Here is a 21,826-nt window from a genome sequence, read left to right as displayed (position 1 = left end):
CAGGTGCTAGAGAGCAGAGTTTTACAAACTCCAATCGTCGCGACCATCCACCACGCTACGATGTCTTTCCGCCTTTACCAATTTACTCCGATTCAAAGAAAGATTAAGTCCTTCCACGCTGCACGCGCCCGATTGTTAAACACGTTTCACGTGGAGCGCTAAGCAATTAACTCTGCGTTACTGGGGAGCCAAATCAAATAAAAATTGAGATCTCAGTTTGCGTGCGTGTGTGTACACGTGTTCCACGTGATGCAAACAGCATTAATTACTAAGCGCGTCACGTGGGACGTGTTTAACAATCATCGGGATCGTGCAGCGTGCACGTGCTGCATTTGTTATTTGAATGGGAGTAAATTGGTAAACGGGGAAAGCCTCATGGTGGGTCGCGAGGACTGGAGTTTAGGACACCCGGCTCTCGTGTCTTATGTACCATGCGCTATATTACTGTGCATGGTAAATTTAGGGTTCTTATTTCAGATTCCTTACCAGGTATTCTATACCCCGTTTGTTTTTCAAATGTTCCACCTCTGCAGATGTATGGCTCAAACGTTTCTCGTCGTAATCAGCAGCTGGATGAGGGCCTCCCATCCTCAAGCTGTCACTATCCATCACGATCCTGCCACGTGAGAGAGCCACCCCAAGCCAGCACCTGCAGCAGCACCGACGAGCTGATTGACTCACAGTTTGCTGGCGTGTGTAATCAACAACATTCCATTGCACTGCCCACCTGAAACATTGTGCTTTTGAAAAAAATAAAGCACGTGTTTATTTGTGATTATAAAATTCGTTCTCCATCAAGCGCGTGGAATTTTGTGATTGATTTACATACGTTGTGCCAACGTTGATTGACGTTGGCCCCAATGTTGGGCCCTATGTTGCGTGTTTGCTGGAATAGGACTGGCACGTTTCATTCCAGGCTGGGGCAAACGGGTTCTTCTTCTCCGCCTCTGAGTCAGTTGGGGGTAAATCCCCTGAGATAAGCGGCTGCAAAGCGGACTTTAATCACCGGTGCCGTGACATTACTCACACGTGCAGAACTCGGATTTTTAATTAACGCCCAAGGTAATTCAGCAAACACATTTTTTTGGAGGCGTAAAACAAACAAAAAAAATCATGCAAGAGCAAGCAATGGGATATTGATAATTTCATCCAATTAACTTCATCGAAACCAATAAACGTAATGCATATTCAGGTGTTAATATTCGAGTTGGGTACGGCCATTATCGTATTGCTTGTGTGTTTGAGTCAATAAAGTCGAAAGTCACCTCGGTCCATGTGAGGTGTAAAGATGAATCGATTAATATCAATTCACAATACTCGCGATACATAATTCCAATCGCGGGTATAAGAATGAACACCACTGTATTTATTACACACAGCACTCTACTATAAAAAAACACGCAATATTCGCCAAGTCCTAAATTTAATCTTGAGTAGCAAGATGGTAAGAACGTGATGCAAAACATCAAATTCGGCTCTTGTGTGCAAGTGGCTGGGTGGATTTAATCGTTGCATCGTGGCATGGTGAGAGATATGCGACAGCTTTGGATGGAGGTGCGGGGTTCTAAGTTCCATCCAGCAGTCGTAGTAGATTGACCATGGTTGCTGATAATGTCGAATCGAATCGCTACCTTGAATCTCTGATTTGTTTAATTCATCGAATCGCCGTGGGAGGTTGGGATGGGAGGACGCTGGTCGCCGCATAAGTTATGCATGGAGCGCGTCACAGCGCCGCACGTAAGACGCGCCCCCCGGCACACACACACGGCACTCTGCACCACCATCCGGTGGCATCAGCCACGGATCTCATCCTCTTCGCCAGCATCACCACCACCACTACCAACATCACCACCATCATCAACAACAACAACATCAGCTTCTTTCAGTCTTCCCGCAAGCTTCCACTCGGCTACTACCACCACCAACAACCACCAACAAACAACCTTTGCTGGTGTTGCTTTCTACTGCCGGTTGGATAACCCACCACCCCCTCCATCATCACCCGTGTGGAGGCAGACGGACAGGGGTTGGTGGCAGAGAGAGGGGACCCCCACCCCCCACCGCGCATGCTGCAGAGAGGGAGAGACGAGGAGTAGAGACCGACGCGTCGGGACAGCAGCATCAGCAGCAGCATGGGTGCCCTGCTCCCTGCAGGGATCTTCCTTCTCCTGCTACTCGCTCAGTTGTGCCGGGTTCGTGCCGAATGAAACGCGGGCTGCTATTGCTGCTGCTGCTACACACGTCTCGTTAGACACCTCGCTCACCACCACGCTTGTATTGTATAGCTACACACACACACGTCGACTTGGCTGTATTGCGCGCACGTGTTTCTTTGCCACCGACTTTTCTATTTCGGATTTGAATAGCGTCCACTCGTTTAGTGGGAAGCACCCACCGATGGCTTAAGACGTGGCTTTTGTTGTTATTGTTGTTTTGGTAAATACACATTTAAAAAAATAACATCGGAGATCTTGTGGAGCATTCGCAACACGAGTCGTTAACGAAGCGTGGTGCCCACGAGTTGCCTAGCTGCTGATGGGTGCGAGCCGTGTGGTGGTGGCCTTGGTTTTTATTTTTACGCGGGGTTATGGAGATAGTTGTGTGTGTGTCGAGTGTAATGACGCTTGTGCGAGTTTTTTGCGAGTGCACATTGCACGCGTGTCGAACGCATTATAAGTTGCCAACAAAAAACACGCGACCTTGTTTTGTAGGGGAAAATGGCGTTAAGTTTTTAAAAACAAAGTTTTCAAAGTAACGATAACAACAGGTACAGATGTTGTTCTGTCCATCATGCGAATCAAGTTGTTCCACCTCCCCACACCACCAATAGTTGTTGAACCGTTTTAATAACCATACGACTTTTGGTTGCAAAGGGGCAGTAAGTAGCGTAGCGTGGTGGCGATCGCACATTTACTCCGTGCTCCCCGTTACTGTACACCGACACGTGTGTTGTTACAGTGCTGAGACACGTGCGTGTGTAGGTATACACGTGTGTGTGTGTGTGCTGTGACTGTCGTTGCAGTGATGGGACACAGTGTCGTAACAAACGTGTGTAAGTGGTGCTTTTCCACCCCTACACGGCGATATTTCATTATACACGTTAGTGGTGGTGGCTGCGTCTTATAATCCGGTGCGAGAATAGATTTGTGGTGGAATTTTTTTTATTGATATCGCGGCACAGGCGTGGTGGCAGCGTTTGCGCCTTACTTTCAGACTCATCGTTGTGTAATCCAGAGTACGGGTAGATGAATATGAGATGTGCACAGTCTATGTGTCAATCCACTGCTGGATGAGAGCCTCGTCCACACCCCCCCCCCTCTCCCCAATCCGTGCGGGTCTCCGAGGGTTGACTTGTTTATAATTTAACCCACACCGATTACATCCATCTCGGCCCTCTCCCCACCAACGCTCTAACCTCCTACCCCAGTGGTTCCCGAATCCAGGTTGCTAAAGTCACTCGAGACCCCATGTACCACGACGCCTCCTTTAAAAGTCGACAGTGTTTTTAATGAAATAGGTTTCCCCCTTTTTCTGGCAACGAAACGGGTGTTGAGATGTTAAAACGACAAACTGAAACCTTTTACAAGGAATCGTGTCTGCATTAACCACAATACTTGTGGTCACAATGCAAACAAACATACTTTAATTCTAGATTTGAAGCTTTCGTGACTGCAATGATTCATATTCTCAGGTTTTTTCGGTAAAGTCACGCAAGTAAAAACCTTGATGCAGCTAATTCGGCTGTGACGGTCCCACCTGATGACGGAGACTTGTGTTGCCTCCGAAACGTCGTGAATTTTATTTTATTTTGTTTTATTTTACTTTCATTAATTTTAATGTTTTTACTTACGTGACTTTACCGAAAAAAACCTGAGAATATGAAACATACTTTAATATATGCAATGTCTATGAAACTGATTGGTCCACACCAGAGACGGCTTTCTTTAGTCTCAACGATGTTAGACCAGAGAATGCAATGTGTATATATTATCAGAGTATCTTTTTTGTTTGCATTCTGACCACAAGCATTGTAGTTCATGCAGACATTCCTTGTAAAAGGTTTTCAGTTTGGTGTTTTAACATCTCAACACCTGTTTTGTTGCCAGAAAAAAGGGGCAAAACCTATGCTTATATTTTGGTACTGCCAAAGGAGGTCCCATGATGTAAGTGCTTGTTTTAATAAGGCATTTTGGTTTCGTGCTGCGCGCACAAGTATTGTAGAGGGTTTTCTTTTTTTGTTGCCGCAATGTGGGGTGGGTGACATTTCCCCGCGCCCACACGGAGCAATTCCTCCTGCACCGATATCCACGCCATGCAGCCTGCGCACGAGAACCCCGAGGGCCGATCTTCGGAAGTCTCCTATCCCACGGGTCGAGAAACCGCGGCAGTGCCTTGAGTGGGGCAACAGCTCTGCCTAAAAAATAATGTTCGTAAATTTTTTTTAAAGGAGATTGCGATGTGCGTGTACGATTTGGCAATGGCTGGGGGGGGGGTGGCTTCACCCAACAGCAATAGATCGATCGTGGCTGTGTGAAGGAAACATAGTCTCCCATCATTGTCTCTTTCCTCCAGCTCTGTACAACCTTGCTCAATTCAAGAAACGACTCGTCTCCTCATCACAACTCTGATTATGTTGCTGTTTTGCTGATGGTCGCTTGACCCTTAAGGAGGGGCACCTCTGCTCGGCGACCGTGTAAATAAACCCAGATTGACACTTGCTCAAACTTTCTGCCTTCCCTATGCCACTCCTCTCCACCCCAGGTGTGCCGTGGCTCCGGCTACTTCGAGCTGCAGGTGACCTCCGTGCAAAACGCGCAAGGCGAGACGGCGCGCGGCACGTGCTGCGACGGCGAGAGGGCCCCCGATGGCCGCTGTGACCGGGACGAGTGTGACACCTACGCCCGCGTGTGCCTCAAGGAGTATAAGACGCGCGCCTCGGGGGACGGGCCCTGCACCTTCGGCTCGGGCTCCAGCCGCGTCCTCGGTGGAAACTCTTTCCGCCTGACCCCGCAGCAGTATGGGACCAGTGGCCGCATTACCGTGCCCTTCCACTTCGCATGGCCGGTGAGTGGCTGGGGGTCAGTTGTTGCGGTTGTTGCTGCTGTTGTTCAGTTTGGTATTGTAGTATCCCAGTGCACAGGCTTGTGATCCCTGGTGTAACTGTACTGGAGTTCTAAGGTCTTGGAAGATCCTTTGGTCTCGGATTCTGGGTGTACCAGTGTCTTGGGGGTTGCAAGGTCTTTAAGTCTCCCTGGGCACCTAGGGTCCAGATCTCGCACTCAGTCTCGTGGTCACATGTTTTGAGGTTCTTGGGGGGGTGGAGGGGGGGTGGGACTTGTGTGTATGGAAGCTACAGTTCACCGCGTGTCCATCTTTCCAGTGCCCCTTTTTTTTCTTGAATTAATTGACCGACATGGAGAATTACTGCAAGTAGTGTATAATGCATTTAGTGGAGCTTGGCCACGGTGTGGATGGAACCCTGGGCTAATTGGGTGTGGAGTGATGCACAAGATTACCTGTTGATTAAGCAGTATTTGTACAGTTTTCATATTGTAGGGGAGTACGTCTGTGTACTGTGCATTGTATGGGTGTTGTACTTTTGCATCGTACGTAGCCAACCGTTGCTAATCGTAGTTGCGGTTGAAGGACGACAAACTAAATGCAAAACACGTTCTAAAGAAATGAGTTTTCAATCTAGATTTAGATGTGCATAGCTCCTGTCATGTACTGCGTGTTTTATAGACAGCATTTATTGTATGTGTAATTATACCGTGTGGTGCATTTCACCACCGTGTGGGCGTGGACGTGTCGTTAAGCATTTGTGTGTTACTGTAGTAATTTGCATTAGTATGAAGGTGTTGTGTAGCTGTTCCCAACATGGTCATGTCGACCCTGTGCCAGTGAATGGGCACGCCATTCGTGGGGTCACCGTGACGCTCTGACCCACAGTGTCTCCTTGGCCCCAGTGCCCCCACCGTCTGTCAACCCAAACCCTCCTCGTCGCTCTCCTTTGAGCTTGGCAAGGTGGTGGCTTGGCTAGTGTCATTGTACATGCAAGGACTGTATTGATGTGGTGCTTAATCGTGCGCCAATTATACACTTAATCACGCTCCAATTACAGAGCATTGAGCACACTTGCGAAACAATTACACCAATGAGCGCAGTGAGTTTGAGCCGGTTGCGCAAAGCGTGGAGCAGTGAGGCACCTCCCAGTGCCCGCTCTGAATGGCAAATGTGAAACCCTGCGAAAAGGCTAGAGGGGGGTGAGTAGAGTATATAATAGACGTGGATGGCGGAACCATTGAATAAGCCCTTCTAATTCCCTACGTGAATGGGCAGCTCATTCTCGTGTCTCCCGTCCAGGGATGGAGTTAGGTGAAGTCCGTCCCCCGTGTCCCTTAATGAGTTTGTGCATATGATGAGAATCTGTGTGATTTGGTGGTGGTCATACCCACTTCTATCCCTTGGCCAGCTTTGTTTAATTCCTGCTGTGCCCTGTTGTCTATTATGGTTAATGGCGAATTAAGACCAGTGTGACAATGTAAGCCATTGTGTGCGTGTGATTTATTGTGCCAAGTCGCAGATTTGAAGACTATTCTTGTTTACAGTTATGAAACAAAGTTTGGCTGGCTGACACGCAGGCTGGCAAGTGCATGGCGGTGATGTCACTGCGCACCTCTGCGTAATGACATCACCCGCATCCAGATTCGTGTGTGCTGACAATGCCACACGCAAATACGCGGGCAGTGGCAGTATATATAAAGAAACACAATCTCGTTTGTGTCGCATTAGGCATGGGTACATGGAATTTGATCGGCGAAGTTTACGTGGTCGTGTCGTAGTAAATTGATTCTTAAAATTTATAATCATTATTTTTATGCCGAGTCTGCTGTTGCTGTCCTGTACAGCGAGTTGAGATCCTTGATGAAAAACGCTATATAAATGGAATTATTATGATTTATTAGTCTGGGTAAAGCCCTGGTGTTTGGGCCACCGTGTTTTGCCGCTTTATGTCGCGCCTTGCCACTGTGGGCAGCACCTGCCTGCGTCGGGGCGGGAACAGCTGTTTGCTTTGCTGTTCATGGGGATAAGCCAACGCCGTTTTTAAAGGTGGCCATTCAGCTTTGTGACCTCGGACCTAACATTTTTGCTCTTCCTTTCCGGCTTTTTGTGTTGGGTTTTTAATCTTTTGACGCTGGAGAGGAAGGGAATCTAGTTCCAGTGATTTGTGAAGCGTTTAAATGAGTGAGTGAAGGAACTGAAGTTGACGGAAGTTAGAAAATAATTAGCACAACGAGGTGTCAATTCATCAATGGGGATATCTAAAGGTCGGATTGTGTTATAACACATACGCACGTGTGTCATGCCTTTTACTCGTATGTTAGGGATTCGTGTTACCCATTTGCTACCGTCACCAGAATTTTGAAAACTCGTATTATCATTCGTCGAATAGTGGCCCTGACTGGCAACCAGTTGAGCCACCAAAGATGAGTCTGAACCCTAAGACACTTGTTTTGTGTAATACATTTTTACTTGCGGCCGGTGATTTTGAAGACCGATTGCGTGCGGAGGCGCGTGGTGGGGAATGTGGCTGCATGTGGTGATCCTCTTGTAGCTCGCCCAGCATGCAAGCTAATTAAAGATTGCTGCTCATGAAGGTGCAGATTACTCTCCCTTTACCTCCAGTTCACCTGCAACTTTGCTTGAGCAAAAGCTACGTAAGACTAATGGATGGCACCAAAATGCTTTAAAGTTGAATATGCCAGTTTTTTTTTTTCAATGAAGATTCAGTGGTTGCTATTTGTAAACGGACTGGAAGTGGAATTAAAATTATGACATTTATTATGAGTTTTGAAAAATTATATGCAGGAACATTTTTGGGGAAATGTTTATTCTTGTGCATAAAAAACACCTGTAAATGCACCTGTTATAGTGTATGCTTTGAAAAGCTTTTATTTTTGAGAGTACAAACTTTGGCCTTTGGCAATAAAGCAAAGCTTCTTAATGGCTGGCCTGTGACCAATTCCCTTTAATGCGCCAATTTTATTAGATCCTGGCAGCCAAGCCGGGATTGAACCTTGATAGTATTTGAATGGGCGATCGCCATGCAAAACTGGTTGTGATAGTCAATGGTGATATGTAATTGGCATCAAAAGCCAATGAACTCCTATATTTAACCACCTTCTGACTTCCCCCCCCCCCCCCCCTGTGATCTGCATTGACGTGTGGTAAAGTAACCATTATGGACCCACACAGTATGGGGACGTCCTCGTTCAGCAGTGGATTAACACTACCTGTGTTTTTCTGTAATGTTATGACCTGCTCCTATTGGACATCCTGTGAAAGAGCTTTATAGCTAATCGGATTCATCCAGTATATAAATAAATATTCAGATTGTCTTAACTTGTAGGCCAGGCCTTGCACTGAATATAGGGTAGCGTTCCCTAGCATGTAGGGGACACTCGACAACATTCCGGTGAGCTCCCCTGGGTTAATTTTTTAAGGGCTAGGGGGGGTTACGGGTGGCATTGTTCCCTCTCTTTGCCTAGGTGCTGTAAATGTCTGCAGTCCCACACATCCAGCAACAGGTGTGCCCCCTGACACTTTGTTGCCAGCCTAATTTACTCGGGTATCTGCTGTTTGTTGATCTCCTTAATGATATCCTACAATTCAACGGCTTTGTGTGAAGGTGTGCACAGCGATGCCATTTATGGCACAGTGCTACTTTATAGGATAGGTGTGAGGCAATTTGCAGAGGTGTTTTACTTGCCACAGGGATGATAATGGCTTTCCTGTTCAGAAGAGCACTGGCTGGTGAAAAGACACATTGTTAAAAGGGATTTGGCGGAAAGGAAATGACACTGCAACATTTTATTTTGTTACATGCATGACTTTAGAATGAGGCCTGGCGGACCTTGCTGTGACCTCATTGTGCTGCTGTGACAAAGGGGGCCAGGCTTGAGGCCTAATCCATTCCCTTGAGCTCTTTATGATCTCTGCACAATGGGAACTGAAGGTGCATCGCCAAATTCCGCCAAGCGAGACAGTTGGATTTTGAAATCAAAGTTTGACTTTGTGTTTGGCCCTGGGAACATGTGAACAGTGTCTAATGAGGGCATTGGTTGACATCTTGACTGCATGTCTTGAGTGTCCTACATTTTACACACACATTCACATGTGCCCAGTGGGTTTTAAAAAAATAAGTTGATAATTGTTCATGCCTGTCATTTATAAATAGCAATGCCATACCATATCCTTGTAGACGCTTACAGATTCCAACCATTGCAGGTGGTGGTCCTTGCAAGGAACTGTTTAAATAAAGAAGCGGCTCGTTGAAGAGGTGTTTTTCCTGATAGCAGCACCGTGGTGGTGGTGGTGGTAGTGTTTGACGTGCCGTTGACAGTTTTTCGTAGCACCTCCCGACGGCTGGCCTGCTTGTGCAGGAATGTGGCCGTTGAAGAGTGGCAGTATGCTGATGGTTGTGCAGCTGATATGCATTTCTTTGCAATGGTTTGTCAAAATCTACACCCCCCCCTTTCCATTGATTTTGAAGTTGGGGCATGCCCGGGCATGTGCGTCTGCCTTTTGTGTAAATTTTTTTTATTTCGAATTTCTTCCCACACTCATGCCACGCCCCTTGATGTTGATGAAAACCCAATGTTCACATTCTTTGACTCTCAAATTAATTTGGCCAGGGAAATGAACGAGTCTGCATTTGGTGAATTTGTGCTTAATTTATGCATATTGCAGAAGTACTCGCACGGGGAGTGCCAGTGCATTTAACTCTTTTTGCGATTATTTCAAGGAATAACACGTGATTTACATGAAGAAACAACATACACATATGCTCAATCTTGAAGGCTGGTTCCCCTGCAACACACGAGAATGAGAGATTTTTAATTGGATTCGAGAGGTGCAGACATGGTGAAGGATTAACCAACTTGGATTTGACTATATAGTCATTATAATAGCAGATTGTAATGAATTACAGGAAATGATGAAACAACTTGAGAAAGGTCTGCAAAGTGGTGCTAAAGATACACATGAGCAACACTACTATTGTACAATAATTTTCGCTGCAAAGAAATTTGTTAGAGGGGCACAACTATAAAACACAAGTATCTTCAGGCGCAGTCAGTACAATGATGGATGAAGGCCTCCCCAGTCTGCTACCATCTCTTGTGATCCTCCGATTTTATATAATGATCCATCCTAGGACCTGTGTGCACGAGCTGATATCAAGGATGGCAGATGGACATGATCGACAAGACTGGTAATGGAATGGCAGCCAAAAAGAACACTCCCCTTGGTACTGCGACCGCAAAGCTGGAGCAACAAGATTCGCTTCTGCGTGAGCAATTACATGAATTGACATTGCAGGACCATGGGGGATATTAATGGTTGTGGGTATAACTTCATTTTAGCAATGTATAGAACGTGGGTGATGGTGACAATTGCTTTGTAAAACACATCATTTAATGGCACGGAGATTGTTGGTATTGCACTAATTATTTTTTTATTTAAAACATGTTCATATTCGAAATGGTGTCTGCTCACTTGGGAAAAAAAAGAACTTGGTTGTATGATTGGACGTAATAACGTCTTGCTCTTCACCAGGTTCTATTTGTGGCTTTGAAGATTGATTGGATTGCCGAAGTTCTTGGCACACTTCCTACTGCACGGCCTGCTAAAGTTTTTTAGATTGGTGCCCTGCGAAGCCAATTTAATAGATTTGCTGGATTCCTCTGGCAGACAGGCTCTACAGCTGTTGCTAACATAAACAGAGGCCCCTCGTTTCGAGTTGACAAATGAGGCTCGTTGCCCAGCGTGCCCTTGCACCATGGGGGTGGAGATGGAGGAGCAGTGGGGGGGTGGGGGAATATGCTACACCTTAGACTGACCGCTAAACTCTAACCCCCTTGTGCGTTTTGGCCACATCTGTCCCGTCTCGAGATTAAGTTTATCGGGGGGGTGGGGGGAGCAGGGTGTGAGGTCAACTGGCGTGATTTCCTGGCAGGGCGTCTGCGCCTGGTGGAGGCTCGGCTGGAGGTGGTGCCGTGCCGGCTGCAGAAGGGGGCAGACCTGTTGTGGCTTGCCCGAACAGGCACGCGGGCACGGCTCAGGCATGGAAGCGTGGGAAAAAGTAAACCTCATTGGGCATGATTTACAACTCCATTTATGATTTCCTACGTTGCAATAAAGCACAGCTGTTCATATTTTTTTTCGTAATTTTCTTTGCACTTTATTTTTACACGGAAATGCATTGTGAATGTGACCTTTGATAGTCCTTTATTAAGCAACTGATGGATGAAGCCCTTTGCCCTGCCATGGAGGGGGGTTAGGGAGTCGTTTGACCATACTTCACGATGCTGATTAGTGTGACTTGGTGAAGGGGGGGGGGTACAACCTGTGAAACAAAAACTGTCACTGAAGTTAAATATAGCTGGGAATCGCCGTGCGCAAACTGCTGAGCCACCGGTCCAATCGCATACACAAAATCCATATTGTACTTTTTCCTCAAGTTTTCTGGCTGGATTACCTGGGTCGATTGTCTGGCTGGGTGCTGCGCTCCCAAGCACCTGTACTCGGTGGTGATGTTACCGGTATCCCACGGCGTTACTACTGCTCGTTCAACATCCCATCACTCATGCGGTAGGATGAGTCCCTTCATCCAGCAGTCGATTGACACCTTGCTGTAAATGGTTATTTTACTATGTTTGAAAAAAACAAGTTTCTTGTAGGTATTAGGGATGGACGGTCACATCCAAAGGTTGTGTGTGGGCTGCTAGTTCATGTAACAATTAAATCAATTTCAGCCCCTTGGCAATCTATTGGAAGAACCTCCCTATGTGAGTTATGGGGTGAGATGGTTGATCATACTTCACCATGCTGTTTAGTGCAGGTTGGTCAAGAGGGGACCCCTGGACCAGTTGACATCTCGTTTGCCCATGGCCTGCAATCAAACTCGGGTCACTAGGTTCAAAGCAGATGTGCTAACCCCTGCTGTATTCTACTAACACCTAAAAAGATTTGGATAAATATATTCCATCTAGTTGCGCAGTAGTTGCCTGTTGAATTATGTATCGTATAACGAAAGTGGCAGTTTGTATTACGTTTAGGAGCGCCTTGTGTTTAACTTTCAATCTGTTTAATGCATTGTGTAAGCACAGTGTCTGCAAATTAAAAGATTAAAAACTGTGTGCCAGCATTGGCGATGTTGTGCGGACGGTGCTGCGCCCATTTTGGCCTGGCAGACTGGCACCGTCATCAACCCAGTCCGTGATCCGTGTCTGATCCCCTGTGTCTGAATTCGGCCATCCTCTAAATCCACGGAAAGCTTGGCCATGTGCTTTGTGACTGCCAACAAACACCCTCGGGCTTGGCCCTCCACTGCGCCGCTCTTTACTGCTGGGAAAGAATTTCCCGGGGTCAGTGGTGGCGGCAGGTCTTGTGCATTCTTGCCACTTCCTGGGGAAGGTTCATTATTTTACTTGTCTTTCAGGTTTGTTTTTCATTTACCTGCAGTAAACACGTGACATTTGGCCACCCTCGGGGCTTGCAGGCTATAAAGGCACTTGCCGAAAAATATTAGTTGTACCCTCTACCAAAGTGGAAGGCATTCCACACTTGACAGTTTTTCAACAATGGTTTATTTAAGTGTATTAATTTTTGAAATGGAGCTCCCTCGGCCCTTTTGGGGGAGGATGACCACTGTCTGTCTGGCAGTGCGAATTGGTGTGCTTTTTAGCGAGTGTAGATTATCTTTCCCGACGTGAAACACAAAGCTAGCCGGGGAGATTGCCCAATTTAACGAGGCTTGTTTTGATGAACTTGCCGTTGTGTTGAGAGACGTGATGGAACAGAAGGGTGGTCTGCTCGCAGGTAGCGTCTGCTGAGCCCTCCTGAGGTCGCAGCGCTAAAAAGGGAGATAGTGGTGTGAGGTTTCCGAGCACTGCCGCTGTCACCGGATACCTGTGGGAGAGGGAGTTTGTGCTCAAGCCGGGGTTCAGAGAGGGTTGAGGGGCTTGGGGCCCTATGTAGCTGAGATGCTGGTAAAATAAATTTGTGTGTCTTGATCTTGGATTTTAAAGGAGTGCACTGCGAACATTCATTATGCTGGTTATATGGCAAGAGTCCAATGTTTATATTCTTTGGGTCTTTCGATAAAGTCGCGTAGATGGGTTCAAAGAAAATAACGATCGCAACACGAGCGTTCATCTTCCTGATCACGGACGCTTGTGTGGCGATCGAAACGTCGTAGTTTTATTTTTCGTTATTTTCTTTTACGTGACTTTACCGAAAGACCCAAATATGAATTCCTGCAGTTACAAAGCTTTTGTCAAGATTTAATCCAATGTTTATTTGGTCGGATGTCTAAGATTCACTAATGTTTAAAGAGAACCTTTTAAAATACTTAACTTAAAATGTTATACGAATTTATAGGCATGGAACAAGTCTTGTCCTGGGCATTTAACAAGTGGTCATTTGGTTATTTGATTAAAGAATGTATTATCTGCTTTCTGCCTTAAAGTTTTTCTCACTTTATTGTCCTTGAACCTAACAGTATATTGAATATAATTTACAAACGGCGCCAATAATTCTGATACTGGTGATTCGATGCAATCTATTTGAATCTGATCTGGTGCATAGTGATATCTCGTATTAACACTGCTTCAGGTTATAAAAGCAAAGAATAGTTAGAACAGTGTGCACAAAATGAAAGTAATGTTTGCCAATCGCAATTGATTTGTTTTTTTAGTTTTTGACATTTAACGCGCTCGCTGTTCTCTCCGAGGGAAACGTATAAAACGATGCCAGGAACCAAGCTCGACGAGGGCACGGCAAGAAGCGGCCGATTTTCAAAGAGAACACGGGAAGCCAGGCACCGCAGGGGAAAGGGGGTGGGAGACGGGGGTAGGACGCGGGGGGGGGGGTTCTTGCTGCCAAATTCCCCATCGTGTGATGGCTGTCCGAGGAAGGAATTGTGTCTGGAGTTTGATTTGGGGGGGGGGGGGGCCCTGTAGGTCTGAATTTCTTTGCACCTGCATGTACACTCCCAGGGTGGCACATGTCTGCTACCACCCGCCGCCACTGCCTCCTCCCTACCAGGGGCCTTGGCCGTCGTGCTGGTTTTAAAAATGCACTGCCATTCATCAAAGGGCCACGCCTATCGGATCGTCGATCTCGGAGCACTGCGACCTAAATGAAGAGAAATCATGTTTTATTAATGTTTCCTTTTTGGCCCTAAATTTTCCTTCTCTGTGCATCGATGTAGCACCATTTTAATTTATACATTTTTTTGTAATATTGGTTGTGAGCTTTGGTAGGTTGTGCGTCTGGGGAAGCCTCGTGTCAACTTTTGTGAGATGGTATTTAAATCTATTTACCTCTCAGTGTCGATCATCCCATGCTCTTATGCCTCCTGTCAGCTACATCTTTTTTTGAGTCCCTTTTTGAAGTGCCGCCGTCATAATGTACCTTATGCAAGTTTGGTTACGTTTCGATTTTCAAAATGCTACTGGTAACCAAAATTTGCCCCCCTTGCAGAGATCGTACACGCTAATTTTGGAGGCGTGGGATCAAGACAACACCACTGCTGGAGGTACGTGTCCTCACGGTAGTCTACACGTGTATGCATGTGGTGCTCGTGTTTTGTACCAAGTGACTTGTTTCCCCCATTGCTTGGACTTTACAATGTGTTTTATTTGCTAATGTGTTGCCAATAAGCCTGAGACAATTGAACGTGTGGTTGCTGAAATAAAGCGTTTGTGAGAATAATGAAAGTTGAATTGTTTGTATTAATAACATTTAATTTAGGGCAAAAATGTTGTGGAATGTACAACTTTTATTTAAATTGAAAGTGCATTAACTATTTGAGACAACCAATCAAAAAGTCGTTACAAATTAAAATGGTTCTGTTGGACAGTGTATTTGAAATTGCCAAGTAATGGTGCATGATTAGTCATATACTCATAATAATAATGCTGATTCGCCCACGCCCGAGTCTAGTGCGCTGGGGTGTCTGGCATTGCATGAGGGTGCATGTTTTACGAGGCATGCCGATTCTGGTTCTGTGAGAATTACCCGTGATGAAGTCACCAGACTTGTTCCCTGGGTATTTGAGCACGGTCGTACAAAGTTTGCCAAATATGCTTTTAAAAATGTTTAGATTTTTTTTAGTGGAATACAACAAGCACGCAATTGGTACCAGATAAAAACAAATTGGCAGTCTGAAAATTGGCATTCTGCGACCTGAAACTAGCGTGAGCAGTCTGATTTTCATAACGCTTTAAACGACTCGGGGCAAATTGCCATGCCGAGCGTCGTGTGTGTGTAATCACGTTTGTTCAACACGCACCATGTCGGTGTGTTAGACCGAATCTTGTTGCGCTTGGTTCTGTGGTGGGTTCACGTTGTAAGGTGGACCGCTGTTGAGTTTTTCCCTTGTACCTGGGTGCTGAATGGGAACAAGTGGCCACTTGGAAGAGGAATGTGTGTGTGTGGTGTGCACAGGAGCTGCAAGGGGCTTCCCGGGGAATTTATATGCTTCTCTAACTTTGTCTAGATTTGGACTTTGTACCAAGTAGGCATAGATCACCTGACTAGTCGGCTGCAAAGGATACCATGCATCAGTGTCCCCACCTAACGTGCCTATGTTGTGATTTAGATGCACCCTGTCTTTGTTAAACATAATGAAAGCCGAGGGTGACTCACGGAGCTGTATAGCTTTCCTGTTGCCGGAAGAATAAGGGGGATGGGAACCAATGGTGCTCAAGTTTGGAGTCTCCTTGCTTTAAAAAGGCTGATTACTTCTCAAGGGCGCTGATAGAGGGGCTATGTTGTGGTCTGATGCGTCAAGGTCTGTCGCAGTGCTCCGACTCTGGCATTGTTTTGTAATCGCAATAGATGTGCTTGGTAGCAGTAGAAACTTTAATCCAGAAAAGGAGTGCGCCCTTGCACTTTGGAAAAGGTTTCAATAATGTAAATGTTTTGGTCACTTATATTACTAAATATTGATATTGCAGGTAGGCTTGCCGTGTACCCATATTTGCGCGCACACACACGTCGGCACCATATTGCCGTTTGAATTTTCCCTCCGTGGTAACCCCGAGATCTGTCGTGCTGCCTGGGAGTGGCTGTGGCGCTTGGCACGCAAGGAAGGCTCCCGTCCCCCAATGCCACACTAGCATTTAGAATATCGTGCCATTGGCATTTCTGCACGGTTTCAAAATAGGCAAAAGTATTATAGGCTGGGAAATAACCACGTTACGAATGGAATGTGCAAATTATTTCCAAAATTGTTTCGAATGATTTTTCAGTAGAATTTGATTTGCCAAAATTAACTGCAGATTTTTTTTTCTTTCTGTTTACTATTGTGGAAATAGTTTGGCCCATAGGTTGCCTTTCCCGTTCAAATGTCATGAAGATTATTTTTTTCTTTGGTCCCTGATGCAGTGGTTGTCATTGAGACAAGGGCCCCCTACCCTTGGAAGGTGGTATTTTCCATTATTGACCGAGGGATGTGCAGCGAGCGTGGACCTGTGCTAGCTTGAGCAGGAGTGCGATGTAGTCTGGCAGGAGGGGGAAGGTGGGAGTTGGAGTCGCTTGAATAGCTTTTAAAAACAGTTTTACTCTACTACGTATCCAATAGTTTGACCGTGTGCATGCCTTCCTCGCATCATGTCTCCTAGGTCCGGGCGACCTGGTGGAGCGGGCTTTCAACCTTGGCATGATCAACCCCGGTGACACGTGGCAATTGCTGCAGCACCACGGCATGGTGGCCAGCCTGGAGTACCGTGTGCGTGTGCGCTGCGACGAGCACTACTACGGCACCAGCTGCAACCGTCTGTGCCGCCCGCGGAACGACTTCTTTGGGCACAACACGTGCGACGGGCATGGAAACAAGGCCTGCATGGAGGGCTGGATGGGCCCCGATTGCAACCAAGGTGTGCGAGTGTGCGGGGTGGGGGGGGGGGGGAACCTGGGAGATGCTTGGTGGATGTTGCTGAGGCAACCGCTTTAATGAGACTGGTAAAGAGAGAACGCATTTGCTTGCCATGTGCCGTACTTCACACCTTGGGCAATCTCGTAGTAATCTCTAATTGTAATGGATCTTAATCCTGTGCTATTGGCAAACGCATTGGAAGATCTCATCAGTCATGTGGTGATGGTGAGTGCATTAATAATGCCCGACTAAAAGCATGTTTTGGAATGATTGAAAGTGTCAAATGTTGTCATTTAAAGTGCTCTCTTCTTTTTCAGCAATTTGTAAGCAAGGCTGCGACTTGATTCATGGATTTTGCAATGTTCCTGGAGAATGCAGGTAAGAAAACAATCTCAAAACAAAACAACACGGGAATCCCAGGAAGGCTAGCAATCTTACTTTACAACCATGGAAGTAGCTCGCTTGGTACGGTGTCATTTGAATATTGAATAATGGGACATCCCTTTTTTAATAGAAATTGACACTACGTCACTGAGTAAGGGGGCAGAGAGGAATTCTAAAAGGGCCTGTTTGGCTTAAACGCTGGGCTTTTGGTACTGCATGAGGAGCGGTTTGAACAGAGCATGGATTGTTTGAGCAGTCTTGCCTGACTAGGCTCAGCTGTCCTTGGGCCTTGTTGAAGGGGCGTTTCACAGGGGGGGGTGCCTTTGTGCAGTGGATTGTTGTGGCCAGGCCAAGGCCTCTCTTGACTGGCAGCTGTATTGACGGTGGACACGGGAGGGTGGGAGGGCTCGCTGCTGCGGTGCAGGAAGGGCCATGCTCTTGCGAGGAACCAACCCAGGGTCTGCAGCAGAACCGGGAGGGGTTGCCACAGCTTCCAGAAATAATATTTGTTTCTACATCGGTAGTGGGACGTGCTGCCCCAAAGCCACCACGTATTTCATGTGCAGACAGTGTCAAGGGGGGGGGGGGGGAGTGGGTCGCAGGTACAATCATATATTTTTAAGTAAAATGTATCTTTTAAGCTGTCATTGTTAAGAACCACTAAAGATAATCTTGTTTTTGTAAGAACATGGAATTTCATAGGTTAAGGGACGTGCAGTAAATAAATAGCACTAGTCTGACATCGTTCTGAAAATATTTATTTTACGCTGCCCCGCATATTTTCCGCATTGATCGGAGGGTAGCAGGAAGAGGGGGTGGTGGCGCCTCCCGTAACTGGCGGAGGCGGCAGCTTGTCGGCCCAGCAGCTCGTGCCGTGTGATCTGCTCGGCACCCCAGACTTGTTAACGATTCACTGGGATGAGCAAGATGTATCATTTATCCGAATGTAATGGCCCGCGGCTGTGCTCACCGGAGCATTAACCTTGGTAATGCTGGTCTCTCTTGCGTGGCTATTGATGGTGGGGATGATTGGTTACCTATTTCTGCAGTGTTGGGTGTTCCAATCACCTTCAATGTTTAATAATTCGTATTGTGAACTTACTAAGCATTGCCCATTGTATATACATGGGAATAGATTTGTTTTCTATTATTGCACCAGCACGCAGATTTTGTACAGTTTGGCAGCAATCGAATACTTGTTCGGACAATTGGGAGGTGCGATCTTTTGAGTCAAAGGATTCGGATTAACTGTGTAAACACCGCATGGCCTAGAGCTAAAGCTGAGAGTTTTATTCTCAATGCCCTTTTGAGAACCAACAGAAAAGACTGGCTTCTGAATAAAATATGCAATCCAAAAATAAACTACTTAAAAAAAAAGTTCTCTTGCTGGGAGGGTGTCGGGAGGTGAAAAGTTTGACCTCTGCCACGGAGCACCCCAGAGAAAGCCTCTTCTCTCCATTCACTGTCGGCAAACACGCAGTTTTCTGCGGACAAAAAATGCAGTCTACCTGAAAACAGGATTAGCCTAATCCACACACCCTGCTGCCACCAGGCCTGCACTTCAGAGCATGGTCAGATTCTTTCTCACCCAGTGTTTCCTGGTAATGGTGTGCCAGGGAAGAGCGCGTTTTGCAAACTGGTGGGAACTACCACTATGGAATGTCGCATCCACTCATCTCCAGACTGCCGCCACCCTAGCAGTGACCTAATGGGAAGCTCTGAGTGAAAATTGCAGCTTTTTGCAGTCTTTTTCCAGGCGTGGCTTGGTACGATAGCTTTGCAGTATAGAACGTGCGATGGGTGCAAAAAATTGTCACTTAATGTATTGGAATTGTTATCTGTAGCAGAAATTCATTTCATGGCCACAACAACCGCTCTTAAAAGTTGTCCTAACAAGAGTAAATCCCCCCCCTCCCCCCAAAGTCGAGATCAATGATCATAAATATTGTTTTCTCTCGGATAAGAGTGGCATTTAAAGCTGTAGTTGTCAAGTGATTAATTGCCTGACCTCGAGCAGGTGGCAAGCCGACTGTGGGACTTTCGGTGCCCCACTCTGGGGCTGAGTGCCAAGTGGAAGGACAGTTGGGGCATGAGTGTTTTGGGTGCATTGGGAGTTGTGCGAAGGTTAAAGAAACAAACTGGCAATCGCCGGAAAACTAAGTGGACCACTTTACATCCCGAAGTTTTGTTTTTCTCTCTCATTGCATTCGTTCAGGGTGGGGAAAAAAATATATGAACACAAATCTTGAATCTTTTGGACAATTTTCTTCTGTGGTGGGACAAATTGACCTTCATTGGACTAATTGCGGGTGTCTTCCAACGCGTTTCCCCCGGCAGGGACCCTTTCCTCTCTCCAGCCCACCACCACCGCCCCCACCCCTCTCAACCTCTCCCACCAGCCCCACTTCTACCCCTCACTTGCTCGCTCGGTGGGGTGGCCACTGTTCCCAGCGTGCTCAGGCCAAACTGAGGGGCCGGTCTCCCGGACGACCGTGCTGCCTGACAGATGGGGGTTGTAATCGGAGTCCCCGGAATAATACCACTCGTATGTCCACCATTGTGCTCTATCTGCGTGCGGGGCTGGCGATTCCGAAGGAGTGTCGCTCATCCTGACGGGCGTTCACTTCTCGTGGGAAGTCTTGGGCAGAGGACTCTTCGAGAATCTGCCCCAGAATTGTTTAGTCTTGTTCTTTGTTTTGCATTTGCGTTGTTTAGAAGCAGGTGAGAGCCTGCTGGAGTAATACTTTAACGATTCGTTTCAACACACATTTGAAGCTTGAGATGCCCAATGGTGTACTTTTTTTAGTCACAGGATATTTAAAGTCCCACTTAACCTAGGCAGTGTGCCTAGCCACTCACTAAGCTTGGTGTTAGTGGGCCTGTTGAGGATCAATCACTATGCAAATTGGAAAGATAACATCTCTTGTCACACGTTTTCCAATTTATTTGCCACCACATTTGACAAGAACGTGCAAAATTATTTAAACTAAAGTGTTCTAATTGGAGAACGGGCATAGATTTTCATCTATTTGAAGAGTTGGGATGCAATCAAACTGCCCATCCTACCCTGGATCGCGTGCATAGTAGTTTCATATCTGTGCGTCATTGAGAAACCGCACTGCAAAGTAAGCGTATCTTGTTTTGTCCCGGCTCTCGGCACTGCTGTAAAGCATCAGCCGACCAATGTGTGAAGGGCAGGGCGATGTCCACAACCCTGTAGCTTGTGAAGTCTGCTGCTCAGACATGCACTGCTGCTTGGCTTGGCTGTTTACTTAAGGTGAAGTGTTCCCACGGTTAGTATGCATAGCTTGGGGGTGGAGGTTGGGGGAGACCAGGCGATTGTCTCCACAATGGGCCATCCATCACAATAGGGTCACCTGCTCTATGGCTGAGGCGCAAGCATGCACAACACACTGGCACTCCAGCCTCGCAGCCTGCACTTAGATCCAGAGTGTCAAAATCATCGTCGCAGGCGCGCCACCCTTGCCGCCACCGCAATGCGCGTTGCTGGCGCTCTATTGTATGGAGATGGGATGTTCTCGGCACCCATCCCAGGCGGTTAATCTGCCCTATTGCTTGCTGTTAAACAAACACAACCTGTCGGATGTGCAGTAACACGTTGAGCAAGTCGGAACGGTTTTGGTTATGACCTGTGTAATGTTAAGCATTTTTACGTTTGAGACTTTGAATTTCGTACAAGATAATCTTGTAACTGGAGGCCATAAACTTCAAGCTTGTTTTCCTCCTACCGCCAAAATGAAGATTTCCTTGTTTCTGTAAGAAGCAATCTCATGACCCTAACTGTTAATGTTTCATGGTTTAAGCTGTAAAAGGTGTAATATGCTTCCAGTGGTAAAAAAAGATGATGGTACTGGGGGTCGGCGTGTGAGAGTTTTCACGAGCTAAAGATGCATCCCTCCTGTGCTTTTTTTTTCCCGTGTGAAATGAGCACTGTTAAGATTATTGGCACAAAGGGAGGTTTTGTGCTCTCAGTGTGGCCTTTAGTGTGGTGCAGGGGCATCTGCCCGGTGGGACTGCCAATTTGACGCATCTACGGGGGGGGGGGGGGGGCGTTGCCTGTTTACAGGGGCTTCCGGCAAAAGCTGTGGCACTGGCTGGGAGCGCAGCGAGCGATAGGTGCAATCGACTATTGTGTGCCATTCTCGTGGGTAACCAACGTGTGGGTGGGGGGCACTGGTTATTATTGGGAGCAATTTATTTGTATTGATTTTCTTGAATCTCCTTTAAATAAGGGTTTTGTGTGAACGAGTATCAACAGGACCCTATTGCAATGCCTTTTGGCATGCAGGCAAGAAAAGGGGTGGGGTGGTGGTTCATAGGGATGTTTGCTTTTGTGACAAACCTTCAAACAAAGTGACGACAGTAATATAATAAACAAGTTTATGGGGTAGAGGAGGCCACAGACAGCAGTTGCAGACAAGTGGGGTGGGGGGGGCTCTTTGGAGACTTAATTCCCACCTGGCCCTTGGCGTGGCT

The 21,826-nt window shown here is 46.7% G+C and overlaps 1 protein-coding gene across 1 annotated transcript in view; it reads left to right on the top strand.

Moving 5' to 3' along the window:
- Window positions 1-1,804: 1,804 nt before the first annotated feature.
- Window positions 1,805-21,826, top strand: part of LOC144933439 (protein jagged-1-like) — a 34,866-nt gene continuing 14,844 nt past the window's right edge. The window contains exons 1-5 of the mRNA XM_078858186.1: window positions 1,805-2,192; window positions 4,762-5,064; window positions 14,548-14,602; window positions 16,692-16,946; window positions 17,263-17,323. Of these exons, the coding sequence (XP_078714312.1) occupies window positions 2,133-2,192; window positions 4,762-5,064; window positions 14,548-14,602; window positions 16,692-16,946; window positions 17,263-17,323 (734 nt within the window). The 5' untranslated portion in view covers window positions 1,805-2,132. The remainder of the gene's footprint in view (window positions 2,193-4,761; window positions 5,065-14,547; window positions 14,603-16,691; window positions 16,947-17,262; window positions 17,324-21,826) is intronic.

The sequence above is a fragment of the Lampetra fluviatilis genome, chromosome 7, assembly GCF_964198595.1.
Source record: "Lampetra fluviatilis chromosome 7, kcLamFluv1.1, whole genome shotgun sequence".
Classification (NCBI taxonomy): domain Eukaryota; kingdom Metazoa; phylum Chordata; class Hyperoartia; order Petromyzontiformes; family Petromyzontidae; genus Lampetra; species Lampetra fluviatilis.
The sequence above is the reverse complement of the archived record's forward strand: the minus strand, read 5'-3'. Positions and strand labels throughout refer to the sequence as shown.